Source organism: Xiphias gladius, unplaced genomic scaffold, assembly GCF_016859285.1.
Source record: "Xiphias gladius isolate SHS-SW01 ecotype Sanya breed wild unplaced genomic scaffold, ASM1685928v1 HiC_scaffold_1366, whole genome shotgun sequence".
NCBI lineage: Eukaryota > Metazoa > Chordata > Actinopteri > Istiophoriformes > Xiphiidae > Xiphias > Xiphias gladius.
Window position 1 is genome coordinate 5820 of NW_024401685.1, and position 22491 is coordinate 28310.

Here is a 22491-nt window from a genome sequence, read left to right on the forward strand (position 1 = left end):
ACAATGTCTTATTTTTCCTCTACTTCCTTTTTCTTTTACCTAAAGGTGATGAAAGATTTTTACTATCTCCTGGCTCACAGTTACTATAATACTTCTTAATAGGGTTGTTGACCGGTTCAAATAAATGGTTTAACAACGTAGTTTATTATTGTTTTATGCCAGAAAGAATTACATCTTTAGTTGATGTCACAGTTAAATATTTGCTTTGATTAGCTAGATTGATTGTCCTTTTGTGAAAAGCAAACTGAGTATTTTTCTCTGTCACAGCCACAAGCTGAGATGTGCTAGCCACATCTTCTACCACCAACAGAGGCTGATAACAGTCTTACATTACTTGATTACTTGAATGCACTTGTGTCTTTTATTAAACTAGAAGAAAGCCATTACTATGTAAATTGTAGCCAGTACCTCCTGCCAGTTTCCAGTTCTCGATGGTTTTAATTTTAGGAATTAAAAAAAACGGTTACTTGTCATTAGTTGACATTTGCTGAAAAAAATTTATGTAACTTTATAGTTTGCAGTTTATTTAGCAGTATTACAATTTCACCAAAGAGAGAGAGAGACAGATTGGGGGTCAGGAAAAGAGAACATAGCTAAGGGTGGGGATTGTTAGGAAAGGTGAGGGACGGGAAGTTTGGGGAAGCTGGTGGGTTAGCGGGGAGTTGAGGTGGACGGAATGGTGGAGGTGCCAGACGGATTGTTGTCAGCTTTGACTTACTTCTGAGAGACTGCGGTACATCTTGGCATAGAGCGCAGATGAGTTTGGTCTCAGCATGGCCCTCTCAGAGATGAGGTCCATGACATCCTTCAAAGTCTTATCTATCTCCATCGTCAGTTCATTCAGCTGTGCCATTAAATCCTGAGATGTTTCAGGAGTCCGCCTGTTGACAGTAGTGTTGACACAGCTGATGACGCCTTGGGCTTGACCCGCTGGACCTCCTCAGCTTCCTCAGAGGGAGCTTTACGTTTAAACTCCCCCTTTTTGGCCCCCTTCCTCATCCTCCGGTTGTTGTCATGCTCGGTGGGCAAGGGTTTAGCAGGGGGAGAGCCAGTGGGGCCGCTCTCTTTTCCTCTGGTTGTAGCTGGCCGCTTCTTTTCTCACTTTTGTCCATATTCAGCTCTGACTTTTCGGCCACAGTGAGCTCAGGCCAGGCGGCAGAGCCTGAGGCTACATTCCTGGTCTGAGGAACTCTGCAGCCAGTTTCTCCTGAGGATGTTATAGGACCAGCTGGCACGGCTGAGGACTGACTCTCAGTGCTCTCATTATTCTCGCTGGTGAGATCCGTCTCAGGCAACCAGTTTCTCTGTCGTAGGTCCACTGTATTCTTCAGCATGAAGGAAACCGTGGACGAATTCTTCCCGTCCTTTTGAATTCCATCCATTCTGGCAAAGTACAAGTCCATGACCCGCTTTGCTGTGACCACCTCCAGATCCTTGCCGACGATCCCGAGGAGCTCGCACAGGCACTCCAGAGACTCCTCATCCCTGTTCTGTAAGAGTGTCGTGATACAGCCGTGCATGACAGCCGCGCTCAGAATGTTGGATCTGAAGAGCTCCCCGATAAACTTGATGGTGTTGACTGAGCGACGGGAAGCTTTGGCATTATCCAGAACTTTCTTGAGTCGCTCGAGCTCTTCTTCCTGTTGACATATTACAAGGAAACGTAAATGTTAAACTGTGCTTTTTGTGGAGGTACACAAATTATTATTGGGAATATTTTTATTTTCACAAAGAAAAACTTTCATTCTTTTCTCTTGATGTTACATTTTTTTTTCATGTGAATTCCCCCCATTTAGAAAAACTTTGATGCTTATGATAAATCAAAAAAAAGAACATATTTCTTACATCCTTGGCAGTCTCCAGCAATCTCTGCCTCCTCTGAAAAATGTCATTTCTGCCATGGTTTTCTTCAAATTCAGCCTGGCAGCGTCTGATAAGAAAAGTTTGGAAGCTGACAGCGGCTGTTGGGTCAGCTGTGGTAGGGACTTGGACCTGAAGAGGAGAAAACCATAAGGAAGCTTTGTTAAAAATAAGTTCAACTCCCATTCTATGAAAAACAGTGATATTTATATGGAAAGAAATACTTTTTAGAACAAACACAAAATTGGAGACTCAAAATGAACTCATAATTGGAGCATCTTGAGGTCAGAAAGTACAAAAAAGTGGCAAAAGTTTGAGGACAAGCAAGTGATAAGAAAATTTATCAAATTAGTACCCAGACATACATGCATGACTTACGTTTGAGAGACAGCAGCACATCTTGGCATAGAGCGCAGATGAGTTTGGCCTCAGCATGGCCCTCTCAAAGATGAGGTCCATGACCTCCTTCAAAGTCATCTCTGTCTCCATCGTCAGTTCCTTCAGCTGTGCCATCAAATCCTGAAAGTTTTCAGGAGTCAGCCTGTTGACAATAGTTTTGACACAGCTGATGACGTCCTTGGGCTTGACCTGCTGGGCCTCCTCAGCTTCCTCAGAGGGAGCTTTACGTTTAAGCTCCCCCTTCTTGGCCACCTTCCTCATCCTCCGGTTGTTGTCATTCTTGGTGGGCAAGGGTTTAGCAGGGGGAGAGCCAGTGGGGCCGCTCTCTTTTTCCTCTGGTTGTAGCTGGCCGCTTCTTTTCTCAATTTTGTGTATATTCAGCTGTGACTTTTTGGCCACAGTGAGCTCAGGCCAGGCGGCAGAGCCTGAGGCTACATTCCTGGTCTGAGGAACTCTGCAGCCAGTTTCTCCTGAGGATGTTGTAGGACCAGCTGTCTGCACGGTTGAGGACTGACTCTCAGTGCTCTCATTATTCTCGCTGGTGAGAGCCGTCTCAGGCAACCAGTTTCTCTGTCGTAGGTCAACTGTATTCTTCAGCATGAAGGAAACCGTGGACGAATTCTTCCCGTCCTTTTGAATTTCATCCATTCTGGCAAAGTACAAGTCCATGACCCGCTTTGCTGTGACCACCTCCAGATCCTTGCCGACGATCCTGAGGAGCTCGCACAGGCACTCCAGAGACTCCTCATCCCTGTTCTGTAAGAGTGTCGTGATACAGCCGTGCATGACAGCCGCGCTCAGAATGTTGGATCTGAAGAGCTCCCCGATAAACTTGATGGTGTTGACTGAGCGACGGGAAGCTTTGGCATTATCCAGAACTTTCTTGAGTCGCTCGAGCTCTTCTTCCTGTTGACATATTACAAGGAAACGTAAATGTTAAACTGTGCTTTTTGTGGAGGTACACAAATTATTATTGGGAATATTTTTATTTTCACAAAGAAAAACTTTCATTCTTTTCTCTTGATGTTACTTTTTTTTTCATGTGAATTCCCCCCGTTTAGAAAAAACTTTGATGCTTATGATAAAACAAAAAAAAAGAACATATTTCTTACATCCTTGGCAGTCTCCAGCAATCTCTGCCTCCTCTGAAAAATGTCATTTCTGCCATGGTTTTCTTCAAATTCAGCCTGGCAGCGTCTGATAAGAAATGTTTGGAAGCTGACAGCGGCTGTTGGGTCAGCTGTGGTAGGGACTTGGACCTGAAGAGGAGAAAACCATAAGGAAGCTTTGTTAAAAATAAGTTCAACTCCCATTCTATGAAAAACAGTGATATTTATATGGAAATAAATGCTTTTTGAACAAACACAAAATTGGAGACTCAAAATGAACTCATAATTGGAGCATCTTGAGGTCAGAAAGTACAAAAAAGTGGCAAAAGTTTGGGGACAAAGCAAGTGATAAGAAAATTTATCAAATTAGTACCCAGACATACATGCATGACTTACGTTTGAGAGACAGCAGCACATCTTGGCATAGAGCGCAGATGAGTTTGGCCTCAGCATGGCCCTCTCAAAGATGAGGTCCATGACCTCCTTCAAAGTCATCTCTGTCTCCATCGTCAGTTCCTTCAGCTGTGCCATCAAATCCTGAAAGTTTTCAGGAGTCAGCCTGTTGACAATAGTTTTGACACAGCTGATGACGTCCTTGGGCTTGACCTGCTGGGCCTCCTCAGCTTCCTCAGAGGGAGCTTTACGGTTAAGCTCCCCCTTTGGCCCCCTTCCTCATCCTCCGGTTGTTGGCGGGACGTCTGGGTGCTCCTTCCAGTTTGGAGGAGGCTGAACAGTCTTGTAAGACAGCAGCCTCACTCTGTTTGTGGTCTGTCTTCATGGGGGAAAATCCAAAAGAAACATTAACTGGTTCCTCTTTGGAGAAGGCAGAATTCACAAAGACGACAGGCTCAGTTAGAGTGTGTCCTCTCGTTTTGATCCTCAGGTCAGACGAACTATCGTTGTTTTTCTTTGTTGAGGAGGCCGAAGGCTCCACAAAAACAACTGGCTCCTTTTCACTGAGCCTCCTGAAGATCTTCCTCTTCTCTCCTGCTGTCAGAGGAACTGGCATGAAGCTTAACTTCATGTTTTTCTTCACTTGTCTTCCCGTCATGTTCTTCGTATTTGTTCCGTGTGTCTGATAAATGGTGTCCACGTTATCGCTTCGGTAAACCGAGTCAAGACTGAACCTGAACCTTATCCAGATTCTCTTGAGAATCTCCAGGTGATGACACAGTGCATGCAGAGCTTTGTGATGTCACTGACTGGGTTCCGGAACGGAGTGTGGTCCTTTGAACTCTTAAAAATAAACAACCATGTCAACATGTTTGACATATTTGTTTACTGATAAAGCTAAAAAGTTTTTAAAAAAAGGATACAAAAAATAATTTGATAGACGATATAGGAAACACAGTAAAGCAGGGTGATTTACTGTAGTTTAGGGACTTAGCTGCCAGTGTACAGTCTCCTTCAGCTGCCGGCGTGGCAACAGCTGGAAGTACGTGAATGAATGAAACAAAATGAATGAAAACAGCATGACTTTTAAAGATCCTCAAATGTGACTCACAACCACTCACAAATAATGGCACCAATGTAGCCACAGCCATTTTCACTCCACCAAATTTAAATGAGTTTTCTCATTTTTTAAATTTTATATGACAGGTTACAGTTACTTTTCGATTTGAACTTTTTTTTTTCCTTGGCGTATTTCTTGTGATATTGATTATCCAACCATTAAAACATGATCATTCCATAAGTAAATCACATTGATCAAAGTCATTCCTCTGGGTATTTCTCATCTACAGTCATAAGCTGTTTCTGCTGTGATGATAAAGCTTAAGAAGTTACCCAGTAACTGTAACAAGATGAATCTGATCTTACCATGATACAATCTCTATTTGTGTCATTTTCAAAAATAAAGGAGCGTTTAGCGCTAATTCTGAGAAAAAGAAAGGATATATAAAATGATCTGTTTGTCCGTATTTGAAGATGTGACCGAACAGTTGGAAGACGAACTTTTGCACTGGGTGTGATTTATGGCTAACCCTGAGTGTAGTGATGAATGTCTTTTTATACTTCAAGTCATGAGTGGTCCATACAGCTCCAGCTGGTGCTGCAGACACTTTGGACAGTTCCTGTTCACACCTCTTCAGACCTGAATGCATCACGGGCACCACCAGCAGGAACCAGGGAGGGTTTTGTCACTTGGACGGCCATGGCTTCCACATGTTTCTAGTGCAGTCCGTCAGGTTAAATGTCACATCACACCTGATTGTTCTGGTTTTATTTAGTTGTTTCTGAGACTGATGTTGAATGGTTTATATGGATAGTTAAGTCTTTGTGCATCATCAGGGTTCGTCTCTGGACATTTTGGTGCATTAGGTGACAAATATGATACTTCTATAATGTTTTATTATTTCAAATTTAACTTTATTCATATTCCGTTCTGTGGTGTGCCATTGTCATAATCTGTCACTACCTTTACATGCTCACAAGTCCCTGTTATGTATTATACTGGTCTTAACCATATTTGGGACATGATATAGACCATAACCTGATTATTTTTATCTCTGTATGATTCTAACATTATCAGGTTACTGTTCATCTGTGTCTTTGAAGCATCTACATCAGAGACAGCCAGTCAGTCAGTCAGTCAGTGCCAATCTTACTGTGGGGCAGGTGTTATTAATATGAGACTTTCACTTATGGCTGTCCTGACCCACTTTTATGATACAGTATTTATTTTAATTCTATTTTTTCTTAGTTATACAACTTTTACTGCACAATTTAGGCCAAAACCAGGAGAAAGGATGTCAGTGTGAATATTTTGTAGCAGGAAGGTCTGGGCAGGATTTAGACAGACACTCATTAACCTCAGCAGGACTGTAGATGCAAAACAATCGCTTTATTCAGATTGGCTGTTTTATATCTGAATCTAGCCTACATCTTTAGCATTATAGGCTTTCATTTGTTGAACCTACTGACTCACAGACTATATGACTCCATGACTATATGTTGCACAGCTGTGACGCTATCACGGTGACAAAATCTGTCCACAGACACAAACCTGCCAAAGCACTCAAAACCGCCTCTGTGGTAGTTCCCGCTACAGTGGGTGTCTCCAGGACCACATTTGTCCATGAGGGCGGACACACACACACACACACACACACACACACACACACACACACACACACACACACACACACACAAGGTGAAAACAATACCACCCCCGCTGGTAAAAATGAGTCAGATCAACAGTCTACAAGTAAGGAAGCAATCAGCCACTCAGCCGTAATGTTATACTTTCATATTTGGGTGGAAATATGCTTTATGCAGACGCTAAAACCAAAAAAACAAAACAAACATAAAAATCCTTTAAATATTATACTTCCAAAAAGGACAGATGTTGCCATTTTGGGTGTTTTAAAAGATATTTTTATTTCCCTATGAAAAAATATATAACATTTAGCTCACCCATGGAAAATTCAAAAATCAAAATATGTGAAAAGCACTTCCTTAGGGTATGGATCCTATTGTCTCACACGCCCCCTTCATAAAACCCACCCAACATCCAACCAAGAATGACCAAAGATATTCTTCATCAAAGAGATCAAAAAGAAATGATATTGGCGTTCCATTTAGTTGATTTTCCTGCTGTCAGGCCAATAAAATGATGATTGAGCAGGAGAGCAAAGGAAGGGTAGCAAGGGGAAAGGAGCAAAAGGAGACGAGAGTGAACTTAATATCCTTCAATCAAAGGTTTTTTTTTTGATTAATTCTCATTGTAGAAGGTGGGTGAACTTGACCAAAGGAGATGAAAGGGAGTTGTGTTTACGTCTGGTCTTTCTTTCTGTCCTTCTCAGGTTCTTTCTTTCTTTCGCTCTGCCAGGGGACTCATTTGGCCGCGAGCGAGCGGCTGAGTTGGGAAAAGCATCAGCATCCATTTATCCACACCATTAGCCACATCTACCACCACCAGCACACGCACGCAGAGTTCAATCTCCGACCTCCGGTGCACAAGATGACACGTTGACCTCTGACAAGTGCTGGCATGTGATTGCAGAGGATCAGCTGAGGAAATAGAGTCACACTCTATTGCCGTTTGGGGAAATGCTCTGAAACTTTTAGGAAAGACAAAACAGTTATGGATATTTCAGTTTAACCTTGAAACAGTTCAATAAAACTAAGATATGTAGAATAGTATTTTACTTATTTATTTTACAGAGAGCCATCAGAACTAGTTATTAAAATGCATCAAAACTGCAGTTCTAAGTTTTTACCATTTTAATTTCCCTTCAAAATCTCTTATTAAATTCAGCGTGGATCAAATATGAATGTGTTGCACTTTTTTTAATGCAGGAAATCCACTGTTATTTGAAAATGATGTTAATATTTAAAGGTTTTGGATGGATTCAATTTTTGGTTTGGCCTGAAAAATCTAATTGCAAAATGCATTTTTAGGATTTTGAAGGGCATAATTAGTATAATCACAAAAATATTACAGCAGAACTTAATCCCATTAATATTTTCATTATCAATCAAGCTGCAGATCATTTTTCTCAATTCATTGATTATTCTTGGTCAGAAATTGGTGAAAAATACCTTTCACAATTTCCTAAAGCCAAAGGTGAGGTCTTCCGAATGCTTCTTTTGTCCGATCAAGCGCATAAAACCCAAAAACATTTAAATCTCTGTGATATAAAAAGAGAGGAGAATACTCACATTTCAGAAGCTGGAACCAGAGAAATGCTCTGCATTGTCCCCAGAAAAAAAAAAGTTAAACTACAAAGACAAAGTGAATTTTCCTCAACCCTTACTGCAGTTAAACCAAAGCCATTTCTGAATTAATATGGGTCAAGGTTCAAAAAGAACATAGAAAGTTGTTTCCAAAATCACCATAACCAGTGAAAAAAAAAAGAAAACCTCTTTTACTCATTAACAATAGAAACATAGAGCTCTTTACAACCTCTTCCCCCATTTCAAATGAGTAGGATACAACCTAACATGATGCACAGGCTTATATATTGCTTGGATCACCATAGTAACAACAAGGCCAACGTCAAACATCATTAACAAGACTTCAGAGGAGAAAAATCATAGTAAATGATCTGGATCTGCCCCAAAATCGAATGAGTTCTTCTCTGGCCCGTGCCCCATCCCTCCACCAAGTTTGGTGCAAATCGGTTCAGTAGTTAATCCTGCTTTCAAAAATAAACAAACAAACAAACAACCTCCTTGGTTTAGGTAATTAAGAAAAAGTTATAACCAATCATGATACTTTATTTTTCTCATAAGAAACAGGACTATTGATATGTTGACTGACAGCGAGCTACAACAATCAGTTCATGTATAAGCCTCACACAAACAGTGGGCAGGACACCAGTATCCAACTGGAACCGCTGGGTTTTTATGTGTTTCTAATTGCTTGACAGTTAAGGTGTTATCAGGTGCAGCGAGAAATTAGCCATCACTTACTTTCCACACTTGCAGGGTGAGGGTTTTCCTCAACTTAATAGCCCTATGCTCAGTTCTGTAAGTTGTGATGTGGAGGATATGAAAGACCTCGAACCACTTCGACTTTTCCGAGCAGAATCTGTAGGCTCTTCATCTCAGGCAATTAAACTTTAGTAGGGACTAATGTCAAGGTCAGAAATTAATAAGGGCTGGGAGCAAAAAATGCCTTTAAACCATTTGAATAATAATGAGCTGGGGAAATACTTTAGAGTCCCTTCTTTTTTTTTTGATTTCACCAAGTTCACAGTTTTCTGAGGACTTGTCATGTATTAATGCATGGGTGTGACTTCTGTTCCCCCATGGGCCACCAAATGTGATTCATGGGGATTTTATGCCGAGCTGATTCTTCATGTTAATGAACTATATTTCCTATACCGCATGCCTTATTTGATTAACACGTGCACACAATAACAGGGCATTTAGCTAATGGATGCACATTAATTGCAAACCTTTACATTTCAGTTACTAGCCCTGATTCAGGGCCATCATACCTAAAAAAAAAAAATCACAGTTTGATGCACCCAATGACAAAAAACAAAGTCACTTTATTTACAGAAGACAAAACGTTTTCAGCTGGCATCAAATTGCATCTGGTAAGGCAATCAGCCACATAACAGCCTATGAGCACCAAGCATTGGAGCAAGATTGAAGGTGGAAAAAGTAGTTTAAAAAAAGAAAAAAAAGAACTCAACCAGACTCACCAATCCATCAAATGACTTCACATTTGGATTGTTAATATGCACTGTCATCATAAGCAGAAACTATATAGTCAATATAGTCTGTGTATATATATGTCTTCTTTTTCCCACTTGTTGTTCCTGGATTAAGGTTATATGACAGCAGATCTATAGCCACCTACTAGCTCTGCTCCAGCTCTGACTCTGCTAGCCACACTCACTAAGATCACACCCAGTGGAGAGGGTAAGCAGCAGAGCTTTAACTAAGATTTCCCACTTGGCCCGACTTCCGAATCCGTTATGTGAGGATCATTACAGGATAAGGCCAGCAACGCCTCCCTACCCTGTCACTGCATTTGAGCTGTGGTTGAACAATGTTGGCAGTCTTTCTCTTCATTGACTGGGGCCATGAGGATCTTCGTGTGTATAAGCAAAGAGAGAGGAGCTTAACAGGGGATAAGTAAAGCCTGAGACCTCCCAGCGGATGTGGATTGGGCAGACAATGACACTCTCCCCTTCCACCTGAAAGGAAAGAACAGAACCTGGCAAACCGCTCTGCCAATCAATAACGCCAGGCCCTAAGTTATTTCTCTTTACAACGCCACCGCTGACCTATGGACATAGACTGTGGTTGTCGGGAGACAACCCTCCATGCGTGAAAGGTCACGGGTAGCTCTTAAGCAATGAGACGATTGACCAAAAACTAAGTAGTAACTATTTTGAGAATTCTGATTTACTGTTTTAAGTCATTTTTAGAGAAAAAAAAAAAATCCAAAATTCTTCTCCCAGCTTCTTCAATGAGAAAAGCTGCTGGTTCATTTGTTTTCTATGACTGTAAACTTGATATCTTTTGGTTTCAGACGACTGGTTGGACAAGATAAGATATTTGACAACATCACCTCTGACTCTGGGAAAAGTGTGATTTTTAACTAGTTTCTGATATTTTATTGACAAAAAAACTGACCGAGAGAATAATCAGCTGATTAATCAACAAAAATAATCTTTAGTTGCAGCCCTACTCCATTTCAATTTGGCGTGCAGAGCGACGAATGCTGCTTGTTTCAACTTGAATTGATAACTTTGTGCGGCAAGTAAACAAAACAGCAGAAAGTCACTCAGGCTGTTGCTGATTTCATAGTGAGATAGCCCCTAAAGCCTTCACAGTCCTATCAGGATTGCGTGTTGGAGTATGTGTAAAGGTGACAGTGGCACTGGGTGATCGACTTTTGGATGAGCTGGTTTTCCAGCAGGCGAGCCTGTTCTTTACCTTTCAGTCCTCTAGAGAAAATCTGAAGAGAAAATCTTCAAGATGGCCTTCAAATCGATCCAATAAGCACGACAAAAAAGAAATCTTAAAAAGAGAAACGGAAGTGATCCAAAGCAAACACACAGATGCCAGAGTGTGTTTCAGTGTGTGTCTGAATGGGTGCATTCGTGAGCGCTCTTGTGTGATTTTTGTTTTGTGTTGGTTTTTTTTGGGAGAACCCTTTTACTTTCTTCTTCTTACACCTCCAGCCTCCTCGCTGTCCTCTTTTTACCTCTCCACAGGGAGAACACATTTTCCTCTCGGTTTGGCAAAATCAATTTTCAACCCAGTTCAAGGATGAGTCATTTTCTCTCTCTCTCTCTCTCTCTCTCTCCCTCCCTCTCCTGCTCTCTCTGTAAAAATTAATATAATTATCCAATTACTTCCTTCCTTCGATCAATCCCGTCAGATCAAATTAAATCAAATCTCAGTGCGCCATGCCGATCTCCGGCACACAGTCATTGTTGGCGTATAAGAAAAGGAGTCATAAATACAACGCAAATTAGCTTTTAACATTATATTGCTAATAAGATTAACTAAAACAGGCAGGTGGCAGAAAGTAGGCGAAAGCCTTGTCAGGATAGTACACTGTATCTCTATTTCGTCCGTGTATACAAGCTCGCTTTTCCCTGAACGTTGCACAATCTTCGCTTTTCCTATATAACAACATCTTCTCTTTGGAAATCTCTCTTCTATTTGCCCAGTCAGACAAAATCATGAATTTGTCTCAGAGGGCGTTGCGATGTGTACAACACGACAATGTCACTATACCTAGGTTTCTACGTAGATGATATGTTTTTTTCCATTGTGAACACACTTGTCTTCAATCCCCTTTAAGGAGCAAACAAACCACCTTTCAGTCCTACTGAGGGAATCTCATACCGATTTTGGGTATGACGTGATGGTGCATGAGTCTTTTCGTCCTAAAAATGTGCAGTTATTCCATTTCTAATTGAACTTGTGGCGAGACACAACAGGCAGAAACATCGGTTTTTCCTGCACAGGTCAATTTTGAGATTTTGGGCTATTTTGCTTCCATAGAATGTCTTCTTTCAGACTAGTGGAAAGAAACCATCCAAAATACACATTTAGGTGTTTATTTACTACACTTTGTCTATTGTCTAATTAAAATAAATATCTTTAAAGGCCGTTTTCTCAAAATGATTTTTTTGCTAATACACTGAGCCAGAAAAATCCACTTCAGTAGTACTAGCATACACCAAACTTTACAGTTTTAATTCTATCTACATTCTGATGGTTTTTACAGAATTATTTGTTGAAATACCAATCCTAGCCTGATTTGTCTAACTTTTTATTCATTTAAAAAAATTGTGAAAATTGATTTTTTTATGGCTGTTGATTTATGGAGTGATTAAAAGTATCCAAAATTTCATCTGTAAACTCCTTTGGCTCTAATTTTTCAACAAAACTTAAACAAGAATTTGGATCCTGGCTGTATGCAATGTTCAGATTTCTGTTCTTGAAATGTATTCAAATTATTTAATTAGACAATGGCTCATTTGCATATTTAAACATAAAATTTCAGGAAACTCATAAAACAAAAAATAATTAACTTAATGTAAGTAATCAACACTAGAAGTTTCATGGTGATAATTATTAGCTAAAATTTTTACCCTATTCACCTGTAGGATCTAACCCACGAGGCGTGTGTGTGGTTTTGTGTCGGACTCACCCATCTTCTCTAAGATGTCGACGCGAACACTCAGAGCCCTAGTCAGGCATGGTTGCCAGACTGTTTCTCTCCTGCTTTGGCAGGAGCACAAAAAGCCTGGCAGCCTTGTTTGTCTCCAAGTTGTCTACCCTTTGAGTCACAGTTTAAAAACAACAACAGCAACCACCAGCCCAAAGACAACGTGAGGATGACATGGTTCCAAGTCCAGACCTGGGGCACCCAAGTTTTTTAAATTCAGTATAGTGAGTGCTACCCTCAGTTTCTCTCCCAAACTCTCACATTAAAGTGATTCACTGGATTGGACCCAAGAGCAGATAACAGACGACAGACGGAGGGAGTAGGTTGTCACTTCAGACTTTCACTTTTCTGGCAACGGATGAACAGGAATAAGAAGAGCTGTAGACTAAACACTCCACTCAAAATGTCCACTAAGTTAAATTTCACTTTATTGATTCCCCTGCAGAAATCGGCCCTCTTCACTAGACCCATCCAAAGTATTTACAAGCAACTGAAGTTCTGAGTTTCCAGTCAGCCCTAGACGGGTTGACAGTCAGGATAGACTTGCTGTGAAGCAACAGGATTAGCCTATGGTGTCCTAAAATAAGACACAAATCATTCGGGGAACTGACAGAGGACTGATAGAAACAAATTGAGACAATCTCGCAAAGTGTAAATTGAGGCTAGAGACTAAAGTTGCCTTAAGTTGGAGCTCTTGAGTTTGTGTTTTCAACGCAATATGCTTTGTGTTCTACTGCTTGCACCTCTATGAACAACACCACCAAGAAGACTGACAACAAAAGTGGATGTCAATAGGACTCCTTGTTCGTATCTCAAGAGTGATCGATGATTTTTGCGTGTTCTGAAAGCTCAGCAACACTATTGTGTTTACTGTATATCCAAGTACAGACAGCATAGAGAGGAAATAATTTATTGTATACAGTAGACGACATAATGAAAAGCTTTGAATGAATTTTCCCAAGGTGCTTGTCCATGGTTTAGGAAATAAGTACATCTTCACTGACAGACTTCCCAGTAATGTCTTGAATAAAGTTCTTTGACATCATTCAAGGTCACATGTGAAGCAAACAAACAGACAAGGACAGAAAAAAAAAATATTCGTGAGGCAGAGGACTTTGGCAGTAGTCAACAGTGATGATAAGGCTTTGACTCTTGTTGGGAGTGTTTGTGTGAAGCCACCACAATCCAGGAGGCTTGAATGGGAACAGGAAGCGTTATCAGTGGGTCAACAGTCCAGTTTGTCAGTCCATACCATTGACTCACGTATTGACTCACCATCCTTTTGATTGCTGTGCCAGGTGGAACTGGGGCAGGTGAGTCCCGAGCGATCAATCTGCAACAATCACAGGTTCCGCTTCCAGCTGAGTGTCGATTGATTGTGCGAGACTGATGTCGAGCTGAATATCTGAAAGGCAGGGGGAAATCAATGCACACTCCAGCATCAACACAAAGATTTTAATACATACACTTTGAAATACACTGTTGCTATGCCTGTTGCTTTGCCATCTGTTGAGAAATCATTAACAGTCGCCTAATTACAACATGACTAATAATGAATATCCTATATTATATAATATATATATATATAGATATATATATCTATATATATATATATATATAATGCATTTCCCCAAAAGTAAAAAATTCTAACAGGGCCAGAGGATATAGCTAAGATGGGCATGAGTTTCTCCACAGTCCCATCAATATTTAGGAGTTCCTGGTCAAAATTTAATTTGCGGGGCACTTTGGTGATTTCAAACAGAAACATGGTGACACCTTGTGGTTTGAAACAGCGCAACTTCTAAGTACCTTTTTGACTTGTGTGTGTGAGTGTGCAGTATGTGTGTGTGCCCCATGTGTCTTCAGTGAATGTGACAGAGTGCTTACTGCTGTAGCAGAGAAGTGTAGAATGAGCGTCCGGGGGGAGACAGGCTGCTGAACCACGCTGTCCAGGGACCACACTGAGGAATCGCAGCACAATGCACTGCAGCTGCGCTCAATTTAGGAGTGAGTCAGTACAGAAGTGACTGGGTAAGGCAGTGAGAAATACGGGTGAGGGTGAGGGTGGGGGTGGCCTGATGATCCCATTATGGAAAGGTCACAGGGTTGATCCCAGAGGAGGCGGGGACAAGACTTCCATTAGAGACAGAACTCCTGCAGTGTTTGAACCTGTCACTACTAGGAGCTGTTTGGAGGATGTTCAGTGACTAACAGCAAGTTTTTAGTCAAACATGTTTGGACTAGTTTACTTGAACTCTGGAGCTTATTTCCTGTGGAAAAAATTATAAATACCAATGAAGACGTACCAACCTCATATTTTTTTTTAACCTTTACTTTCAAAGTGACATTTAGAGAAAACATTGTGCAATCAAGAACTGAAATGTTTATTTGTCAAAGTAATCAAATAAACATGGGGTTGTGAATATCTGGGATTTCCTCTCAATGATTTTTCAAGGTTGCGTCCACAGGCATGGGGGACCAAAACTTACTTATTGAAAAAATAATAGATTCAAAAATGATTGCTGTAAATGAATTCGTTATAAGAAAAACTGAAAATCTAAATTAAATAAATTGACAATATAAAATCCCCCATATATGATTTGTAAAATTCATGAAATTAATAAAAGAAAAATGATAAATAATTGAATAAAAATGAAAAATACATGTATAAATGTGTTAAAAATTTCCCATTTTATATTAACTTTTCATGTCAGTACATTTTTTTTCCTTCTGATTTATTTTGCCTTAGCAGAATTGTATTCACTGGTGTGGCAATTGTGGGGTATCAAGCAAAACCTCACAGCTTTGCTTTTGTTTATCAATTTCTTTACTCTTGCTGGCTCTTTGTTCAAAATAAATATCAAACACACAGAGGACACCTGGAGTTTTGAAAAGAGAATGACTCAGATTCCAATTTATTATAAAACAGTGGACGCCATATTTGCATTTTACACTTATAAGCTGCTCTAATTATACAGTATAATGCAGTCATCGTCACATGAAACAGTGTGACTAAAAGAGCTTACAGCTGAGCCACTGAGTAAGACATGTCTCAAATGCGCACACGTAAACAGACAGAAACACGAGGGTGAGAATTATATTTGCCGCAGTGTGTGTTCTGAAATTTGCTCACCCTTCTCATCTGTCAGCTGTGAAGTTGGAGAACACCTACCTGCAGCGCCAAGCGCACATGCACACACACTCACACACAGCAGTTGCCTACTTATTCAGGTGAATGACAATGAAGCTCTTCAGCATGTGTTTATGATTATCATACAGCATACATCATTTTCATAGGAAGAAATACTAAACATCAGTCTTAAGTTGCATTAAATATCTAATTCGTAGAGGTTTAACTCAGTGCCTATTACCCTGTATTCACGAGGACATGGTAGATATTGTCACATTGCCATTTTGGCATCTTATTGCCTACAATAAGATCTTTCATTTGACATTTCATCTCCTCTCAGACCTCTCATGATTCACATCTATATAAAGCCTAGAAAGCTTTAAGACACAAATGATACAATTAAAAATACTCAATAGCTATCAGTTGATATCAGTATCCTTATTCATTGTACTAACTGGATAAATTGTTTATCTTCTTCTGACCAGCAGTTGACACGTCCGCAGAAACATCCACGTGTGTGTTGACACACTCAGTAAAGTGCTATATACAATACAGCATCTTATCTGTACTTTTTCACGAAAACATACGAGTACAACTATATCGTTAGCTGACATTTCCCTGATTTTATACTGCTGCTTCATTAATAGCAAAGAGGCATGGGCATTTACAGTGTTTGTACATGAATGTAGAGTAATTTTATGCTTGCACACACACATACACACACCTGAACATGCCTTCACAGCGGATGCTAAACTCACACCCACTAACAGTTTGCAGTAGCTTTCAGCGGAAACATAAATTCTCATTATTCATGTAATAAAAAGCATAAATAGCAACAGTTCAAGTAAATAGTGTGACTCATTCAACAAGCTGCTCTGCTAGCTAATAATGAGCATGCATGTGTATGACACAGGTAGTAGCAGGTATTCACAGTACATAAAGTGAGGCACATACAGTATACTGCCTTATTTATCTCCATTCATTAAAAAGCATCACCGCGTCTCGAGTCCTTGGAGCGATGAGTCATCCGAGCAGTTGAGTATCGGCGTGTTGATCCAAATGACATCAGGGGCACGTCAGCAGTTGACTGCTGCTCAGCGTGTCCTCCTGCTGTCACTTCCTGAGAGGCAGACAGAGAGGGAGTTGATGTCACAAGTACCTGGTTATTAACAAATCTGTGATGTAACTGCAAATCCTTTACTGAATAGTTTAAGGAAAAATGAGAATATAGATTTCTCCCCCCGAAATTTAGGATGCTGTAAAAGAAGAAACTTTAAAAGCTGCACTAATAAAGAAAATGTTTATATTATCAATGGAACAAATTAATGCATTTAATGTGAAAATAGTCACATATTGTGATGTACCCACAGAAAACTATCATCAAATCTGTAGTACGTCTTTTGGCTTATTGTTTCGTGTTTGCGTATGCAAACTCTGCTTCATCAACCTTGGTTTCAGTCGCAGCAGGCAGCCGTTTTGACCCAAGAAGCTTTGATAAACCGACCGTACACCGACTACCCAGCACCAAACATCAGACAAAGTTATCAGCAGCTTATAACAGCTGAAGAGCTGGAGATTTTCCCCAAGTGTTGGTGGGGTCCAAAACAGCTCTAAACGGAGAGTAAAGATTGAAGACTTACATTCATCTGGTGGTTAAAAACAGAACGCGAAACGAATGCTAATGCTGCACCATTTCTACTACATGTGTAAATGCAAAAAAAAAAAAAAAAAAAAAAAAGGAAATTAGCAAATGTGGCTTTAATAATAATAGCAGCTTTGATAATAAGAGTGATAGTAAAACATAAAAAATAATAATAATAAACTCATTCATCGTCAGAGCCTGGCTGTTTCCTCCTGCCTCCAGTCTTCATGCTAAACTAACCTAACCATCTCCTGGCTCCAGTGAAACACTTAGCACTGAAACATGAGAGTGGAACCATCTTCTCATGTAATTCAGTGAGAAGCAAATAATCATGTGTCCCAACTCTAATTGTCCAACTATTCCTTTAATGTGGATCAAATTTAAATGAATTCAGTTACTGTAAAACTGTACTGTAAAAGTAAAATAATGTAAAGTACAAGAAATAAAAGTAAAACTCAAGTGAAATCAGCAAAGGAATAATTTAAAAAAAAAGAGTTACATTAGCATAATGGTGATAAGAAATGCCATGTCTACAGATAATGTGACCCAAGATGTATAAAATTAACAAAAGTGGTCCCAACATTGAACCCTGAGACACACCATAACTGACTCGTCAAAATGAAAATGTAACATGAGGAAATTAGGCAAAAAAACAACAACAGAATCAAATTAATATAATGTAAGATAAGGAAAAAATCAAATTCTCACAACCGCGAACTTGGACCCATCAAACTTTTTGCATTTATGCTTGAAAATTTTTTTTTTTATGATTCATAAATTGATTAATCAACTAACCACTGTAGCTTTCATGAATTCTGAAATTTAAAAAGTGTTTTTGTACATTTTATATGAAATAAATAAGGCAATTTTCCTACTTCCAGCTTATTTTCAGTCAAACCTTGGATCGAACCATGAGCTCTCTGTTGTGACTCAACCTAAATCACGAGCTACTTGTATCATTACATCCTCAGTGGCCAGGAAATTCATCATTATAACCTGTTCACACTAAACAAACGCGAACGGAAACTCCCATTAAAGCAAAGGCAGACAGCAGCACAGCCGTGCGGAATCTTGTTCTACGTGTTAATTGCTAATTGATGAACATGTGCTACTGGATTAAATCGTTGCTAAAGTCTTAAATCAGAGCTAATCAGCACATGCGAGCTAAAGTGCTGGGCCAGGGGCACTTTACCTCCATTACACTGAGTCTCAGTCTCTCTCTGTGTGTGTGTGTGTGTGTGTGTGTGTGTGTGTGTGTGTGTGTGTGTGTGTGTGTGTGTGTGTGTTTTTGCAGGTGGATTAGGAGGGCTCTCGCTATTCATTACTGATGCACTCTGGTCAGATAAAGCATGTTGACTTCACAGGTCTACCCTTATGAGTTAAACAGTTAATTAACATATTGAACTGAAATAATAAAAGATTACAGTAAATAACAGGGGATGTTTAATTAAAAAAAAAAAATCAACAATATAATACCTAAAACTGAGTCGTAAACGGATATTGAGAAAAAAAAAAAGGTGTACATGTCTATCAATGTCCGTAAGCGGAGAATTTCCGTATAATTTCAGTATCTCCGATTATTGTGGTTGAATAAATTGCAGTTCGCTGGTATGTTGCAGGTGCAGGCTAAAGAAGTGCTTTTGAACACGGACACCCCCCTAAGGACTTGTAGGACGATTAAGAAGTTTGGAAAGAAGAAAAAAACATATCTGTAGTGCCCAAAATGGTCTTTTTTTCCCTTTTTTTTTTTACTCAATTGTAATCTTTGCATTTTCCTGTAAAATTTCCCTCTACATGCCTCTAAAAATGGTCTGAAAACAGAAACGAGCAACAACGCCTTCCGTCGCCTTACTGCAAGTCCTGACGCCAAAGAGAAAACAATTAATTTAAGAGCAAGAACACCTTACTGCACTTTACGGCAAGTCCGTACTCCAGAGAGAAAAGAACTGATTTAAGAGCAACAGCAACACCTTAGTGCGCTTTATTTCAAGTCCAGACTTCACAGAAAGAAAAAAAACAGCTCACTAAAGAGCAACAAAACCTTACTGCACCTTCCTTCATGTCCAGACTCCAAAGAGAAAACAACTGATTTAAAAGCAGCACTAACACCTTACTGCACCTTACTGCAAGTCCAGACTCCAAAGAGAAAACAACTGATTTAAAAGCAGCACTAACACCTTACTGCACCTTCCTTCATGTCCAGACTCCAAAGAGAAAACAACTGATTTAAAAGCAGCACTAACACCTTACTGCACCTTACTGCAAGTCCAGACTCCAAAGAGAAAACAACTGATTTAAAAGCAGCACTAACACCTTACTGCACTAACACCTTACTGCACCTTACTGCAGGTCCAGACTCCAAGGAGAAAACAATATCTTCAAGAGCAACACCACATCACACCAGAGTGCACTGAAAGCGCAGAGATAGATGGTTACATGGGGAGTAAAGCAGGTCTGTACTTAACAGACTGATTTGACACTTACAATTGCTCTCAATCACAGAATCCCTTAAGTGCAAAGAGAAAATGTCTAAAGTCATTAAGGCCATGGAGCTGACAAGCACCGAGTCACCCCCCATCAAAATCTCTCTCTCTCTCTTCTTGTCTGCTTGACTGCAATGTCTAGAAAATTAGGACCCTGTGCTTTCTGGGCAGTGGGGTGACACTAATCAAAGCTGGATAGTGATAAGAGTGATTGACCTGGAAAGGTCAAAACTCTGATCCCAGCGCCGGCGAAGAGCTCGGCGGTCCTGCGTGGGCAAATGTGAACACCAGACACCTCTCAGGATCGAGATAAGAGCCTAACAAGAGCAGGTTTATCATGTGATACGATCAGAAAGGCTCTCTCCATGTTTTGTCTTTTTTTTTTTTTTGGATTTTTGATTTTTAGTGGTCATCTCTTTCGCAGCTACCCTCTTCCCCCAAAATGTATCGGGACTAAATCATTACCAGATCGTATTACCTATTTATGTCCCTGAAGGCAATTCAGTCTGCGAGCCTGGCAGGGGAGCAGCAAATTACACCTTCTCGACTTAATAGGGTTTTAAATGAAATCAACTGCAAAGTTAAATGGATTCACGGGATTTTAATCACGTTACGTTCTGAGTTAGTTTTGCTGCAGGCGAGGCATGCACGTTGTCTTCTGGCAAGCTGCTAGGGAAAGAAAAAATTAGGCAAATCTGTTTAGAAGCGAAGCAAATAAACCACGTAAGAACTGAAAACCCCGAATTTAGTCAATTTTAACGTTTAAATCCCCATTTAGAGATGAAGAACCGGTCAGTCGGTCGTTGCTCGGTCGTGTTCAGATCGTTTTGGATAGTGGTGCATGATGTGCAGAGTGGCCAAACTGAAAAAAAAAGGGGGGGTAATTGGAAGCCAAGATTATCACACTTTCAGTGACAGAAAGTGAAAGTGAAAAAAAAAAATCAATATTTCGTCTCTCTTTCTCTTCTTAGAGGTGAATAAGTCGCAATAAGACCGAGAAAGATCAGATTTAAAGGTTTCATTCTAGATTAAATGACATGAAAGATGCTGTTTTGGTCATCCAGCGTCCGGTGACACATGCCAAAGAAAAAACGAAAACACCTGCTTACCCAAACATGCGTTAACGAACCCGTACCACACGCACCCAGCGCGTCCGATCAGCCACCGCCCCTGGGTGCTGGCCGCGAAGCTGAACGGGGTGCCCAGCACGCTGACCAGCAGGTCGCTCCCAGAGATGCTCACCAGCAGGAGGTTCATGGGCGTGCGCAGAGCCCGGTACCGGCAGAACAGCGTGAGCACCAGGAAGTTACTGAGGAACCCGAAGGTGCCGATGAAGCCGAGGCACACCGCCACCACCAGGTGCCCCGTCGGGCTCAGGGACGGGGGAGGGAGAGCACCGGACACCTCTTCGTACGCATCCGTCGCCGCCGTGCCGCCGGCTCCTCCCCCGGGACAGTGCGCACAGCTCAGGTTGGAAACGATCATACCGGGCTGAGCTGCCGACTTTGGACCAGCCCGAAGTTTGCACCGCGGACGGAACCATGCGGTCTCGGGGCTTTTCACTCGCTCAACCCATCTGGAGAAGCGAGGGCGCACGGGGGAGTCCGCTGCTGCACCGTGCGCGCATGTGGCAGCTTGAACTGCAGAGGGGATAAATGTGTAAACGCCAGGCGATCCAGTCCAAGAGAGCCAGCTGGCGAGCGAGTGGGGATTCCGCGAGCAGATACCGGTGTCACGTTAGATCCGCCCCTCTCCGCCGTGCGCTCCGGGTCCGGAGAGGTGCGCTCCTTTTTCTCGCGCGACCACCGGGTTGGCCGCTAAGTGCGCCCGAGCTTTTATCACCCGCGGCGCCTTTTAACGCCCTGGGGGACAGCAAACCCTCAACATGAGGCGCCGGGGTGGGGTGTGTACGTGTGTGTCTGAGCGTGCATAATCTCAAACCACCATCAGACCCGCGCTGTCAATGGAAGCATTGCATAACAATGCCCCCCCCCCATAAAACTGGCAGGAAAATTAAGAGCGACAGATTGAAAAGCGGTGTGACAGGTGCATGCACAGATTAAGGCTTGACTTCTTTCACATTAGTCTGTGAAAACCTTCATGATCGATCTAACTACTGTTTACTGTACACGCATCACTGACTGCTCATGCCAGGAGTGGAGGAGAGAATCCATGAGCTGCCTGACCAGAGAGCAGGATTTTATAACGTGGGACAGAGACTGATTTCGTCCGAGCTCCTATGAATTAATCTGTCTTGGCTAATCGTTATATATAGATATTTATTTGCCAGTTTCAGAGTGATTTATTGACTTGATCCATGACTGGATTGCAGCTTGATGCCAAGGTTCGAGGAAGTGCCATTAACCGTCAGAAGCATGGGAATCAATGGCATTTGCCCGGCTCCACCATGTTCTCTCTCCCCGTAGGAGTTCTCCTGTTGCTCCCGCTGATCTTTATTATTCTTACTTGTTGCACATGTCCTTTCCTCTCCGCCAGTGACATGAAGCACACAGACCTAGACACATCTGACCATTTCCCAGGGGAGTTCTCGGTGGTTTTTGCGGGCTGCTAGGGAATAGGAAAGAGTGGCATATTTGACGGCTAGATGCTTCCTTTGCACCTCAAGGGTAGAGCAAGTCCTCGTACCTAAATGACAGAACGTATAGGTCATTTGCCTTCCATTATCAACACAATTCAAACAACCATTTTCTTAAGTTTTA

General features: G+C 41.2%; 2 protein-coding genes across 2 annotated transcripts; both read right to left on the minus strand.

The window, feature by feature from the left end:
- Positions 1–995: 995 nt before the first annotated feature.
- LOC120787331 lies at positions 996–3899 on the minus strand. Its single transcript, XM_040122946.1, has 5 exons — positions 3765–3899; positions 3372–3518; positions 2239–3165; positions 1846–1992; positions 996–1640 (listed from the first exon to the last, which is right to left on the minus strand). The coding sequence occupies exons 1-5, from the start codon at positions 3897–3899 to the stop codon at positions 996–998; spliced, it is 2001 nt and encodes a 666-aa protein (XP_039978880.1).
- An 11555-nt stretch (positions 3900–15454) lies between these two features.
- Positions 15455–21256, minus strand: LOC120787332 (opsin-3-like). The gene is made up of 2 exons (XM_040122947.1): positions 20881–21256; positions 15455–16766 (listed from the first exon to the last, which is right to left on the minus strand). The coding sequence occupies exons 1-2, from the start codon at positions 21254–21256 to the stop codon at positions 16741–16743; spliced, it is 402 nt and encodes a 133-aa protein (XP_039978881.1). The 3' UTR covers positions 15455–16740.
- Between the last annotated feature and the right edge of the window lie 1235 nt (positions 21257–22491).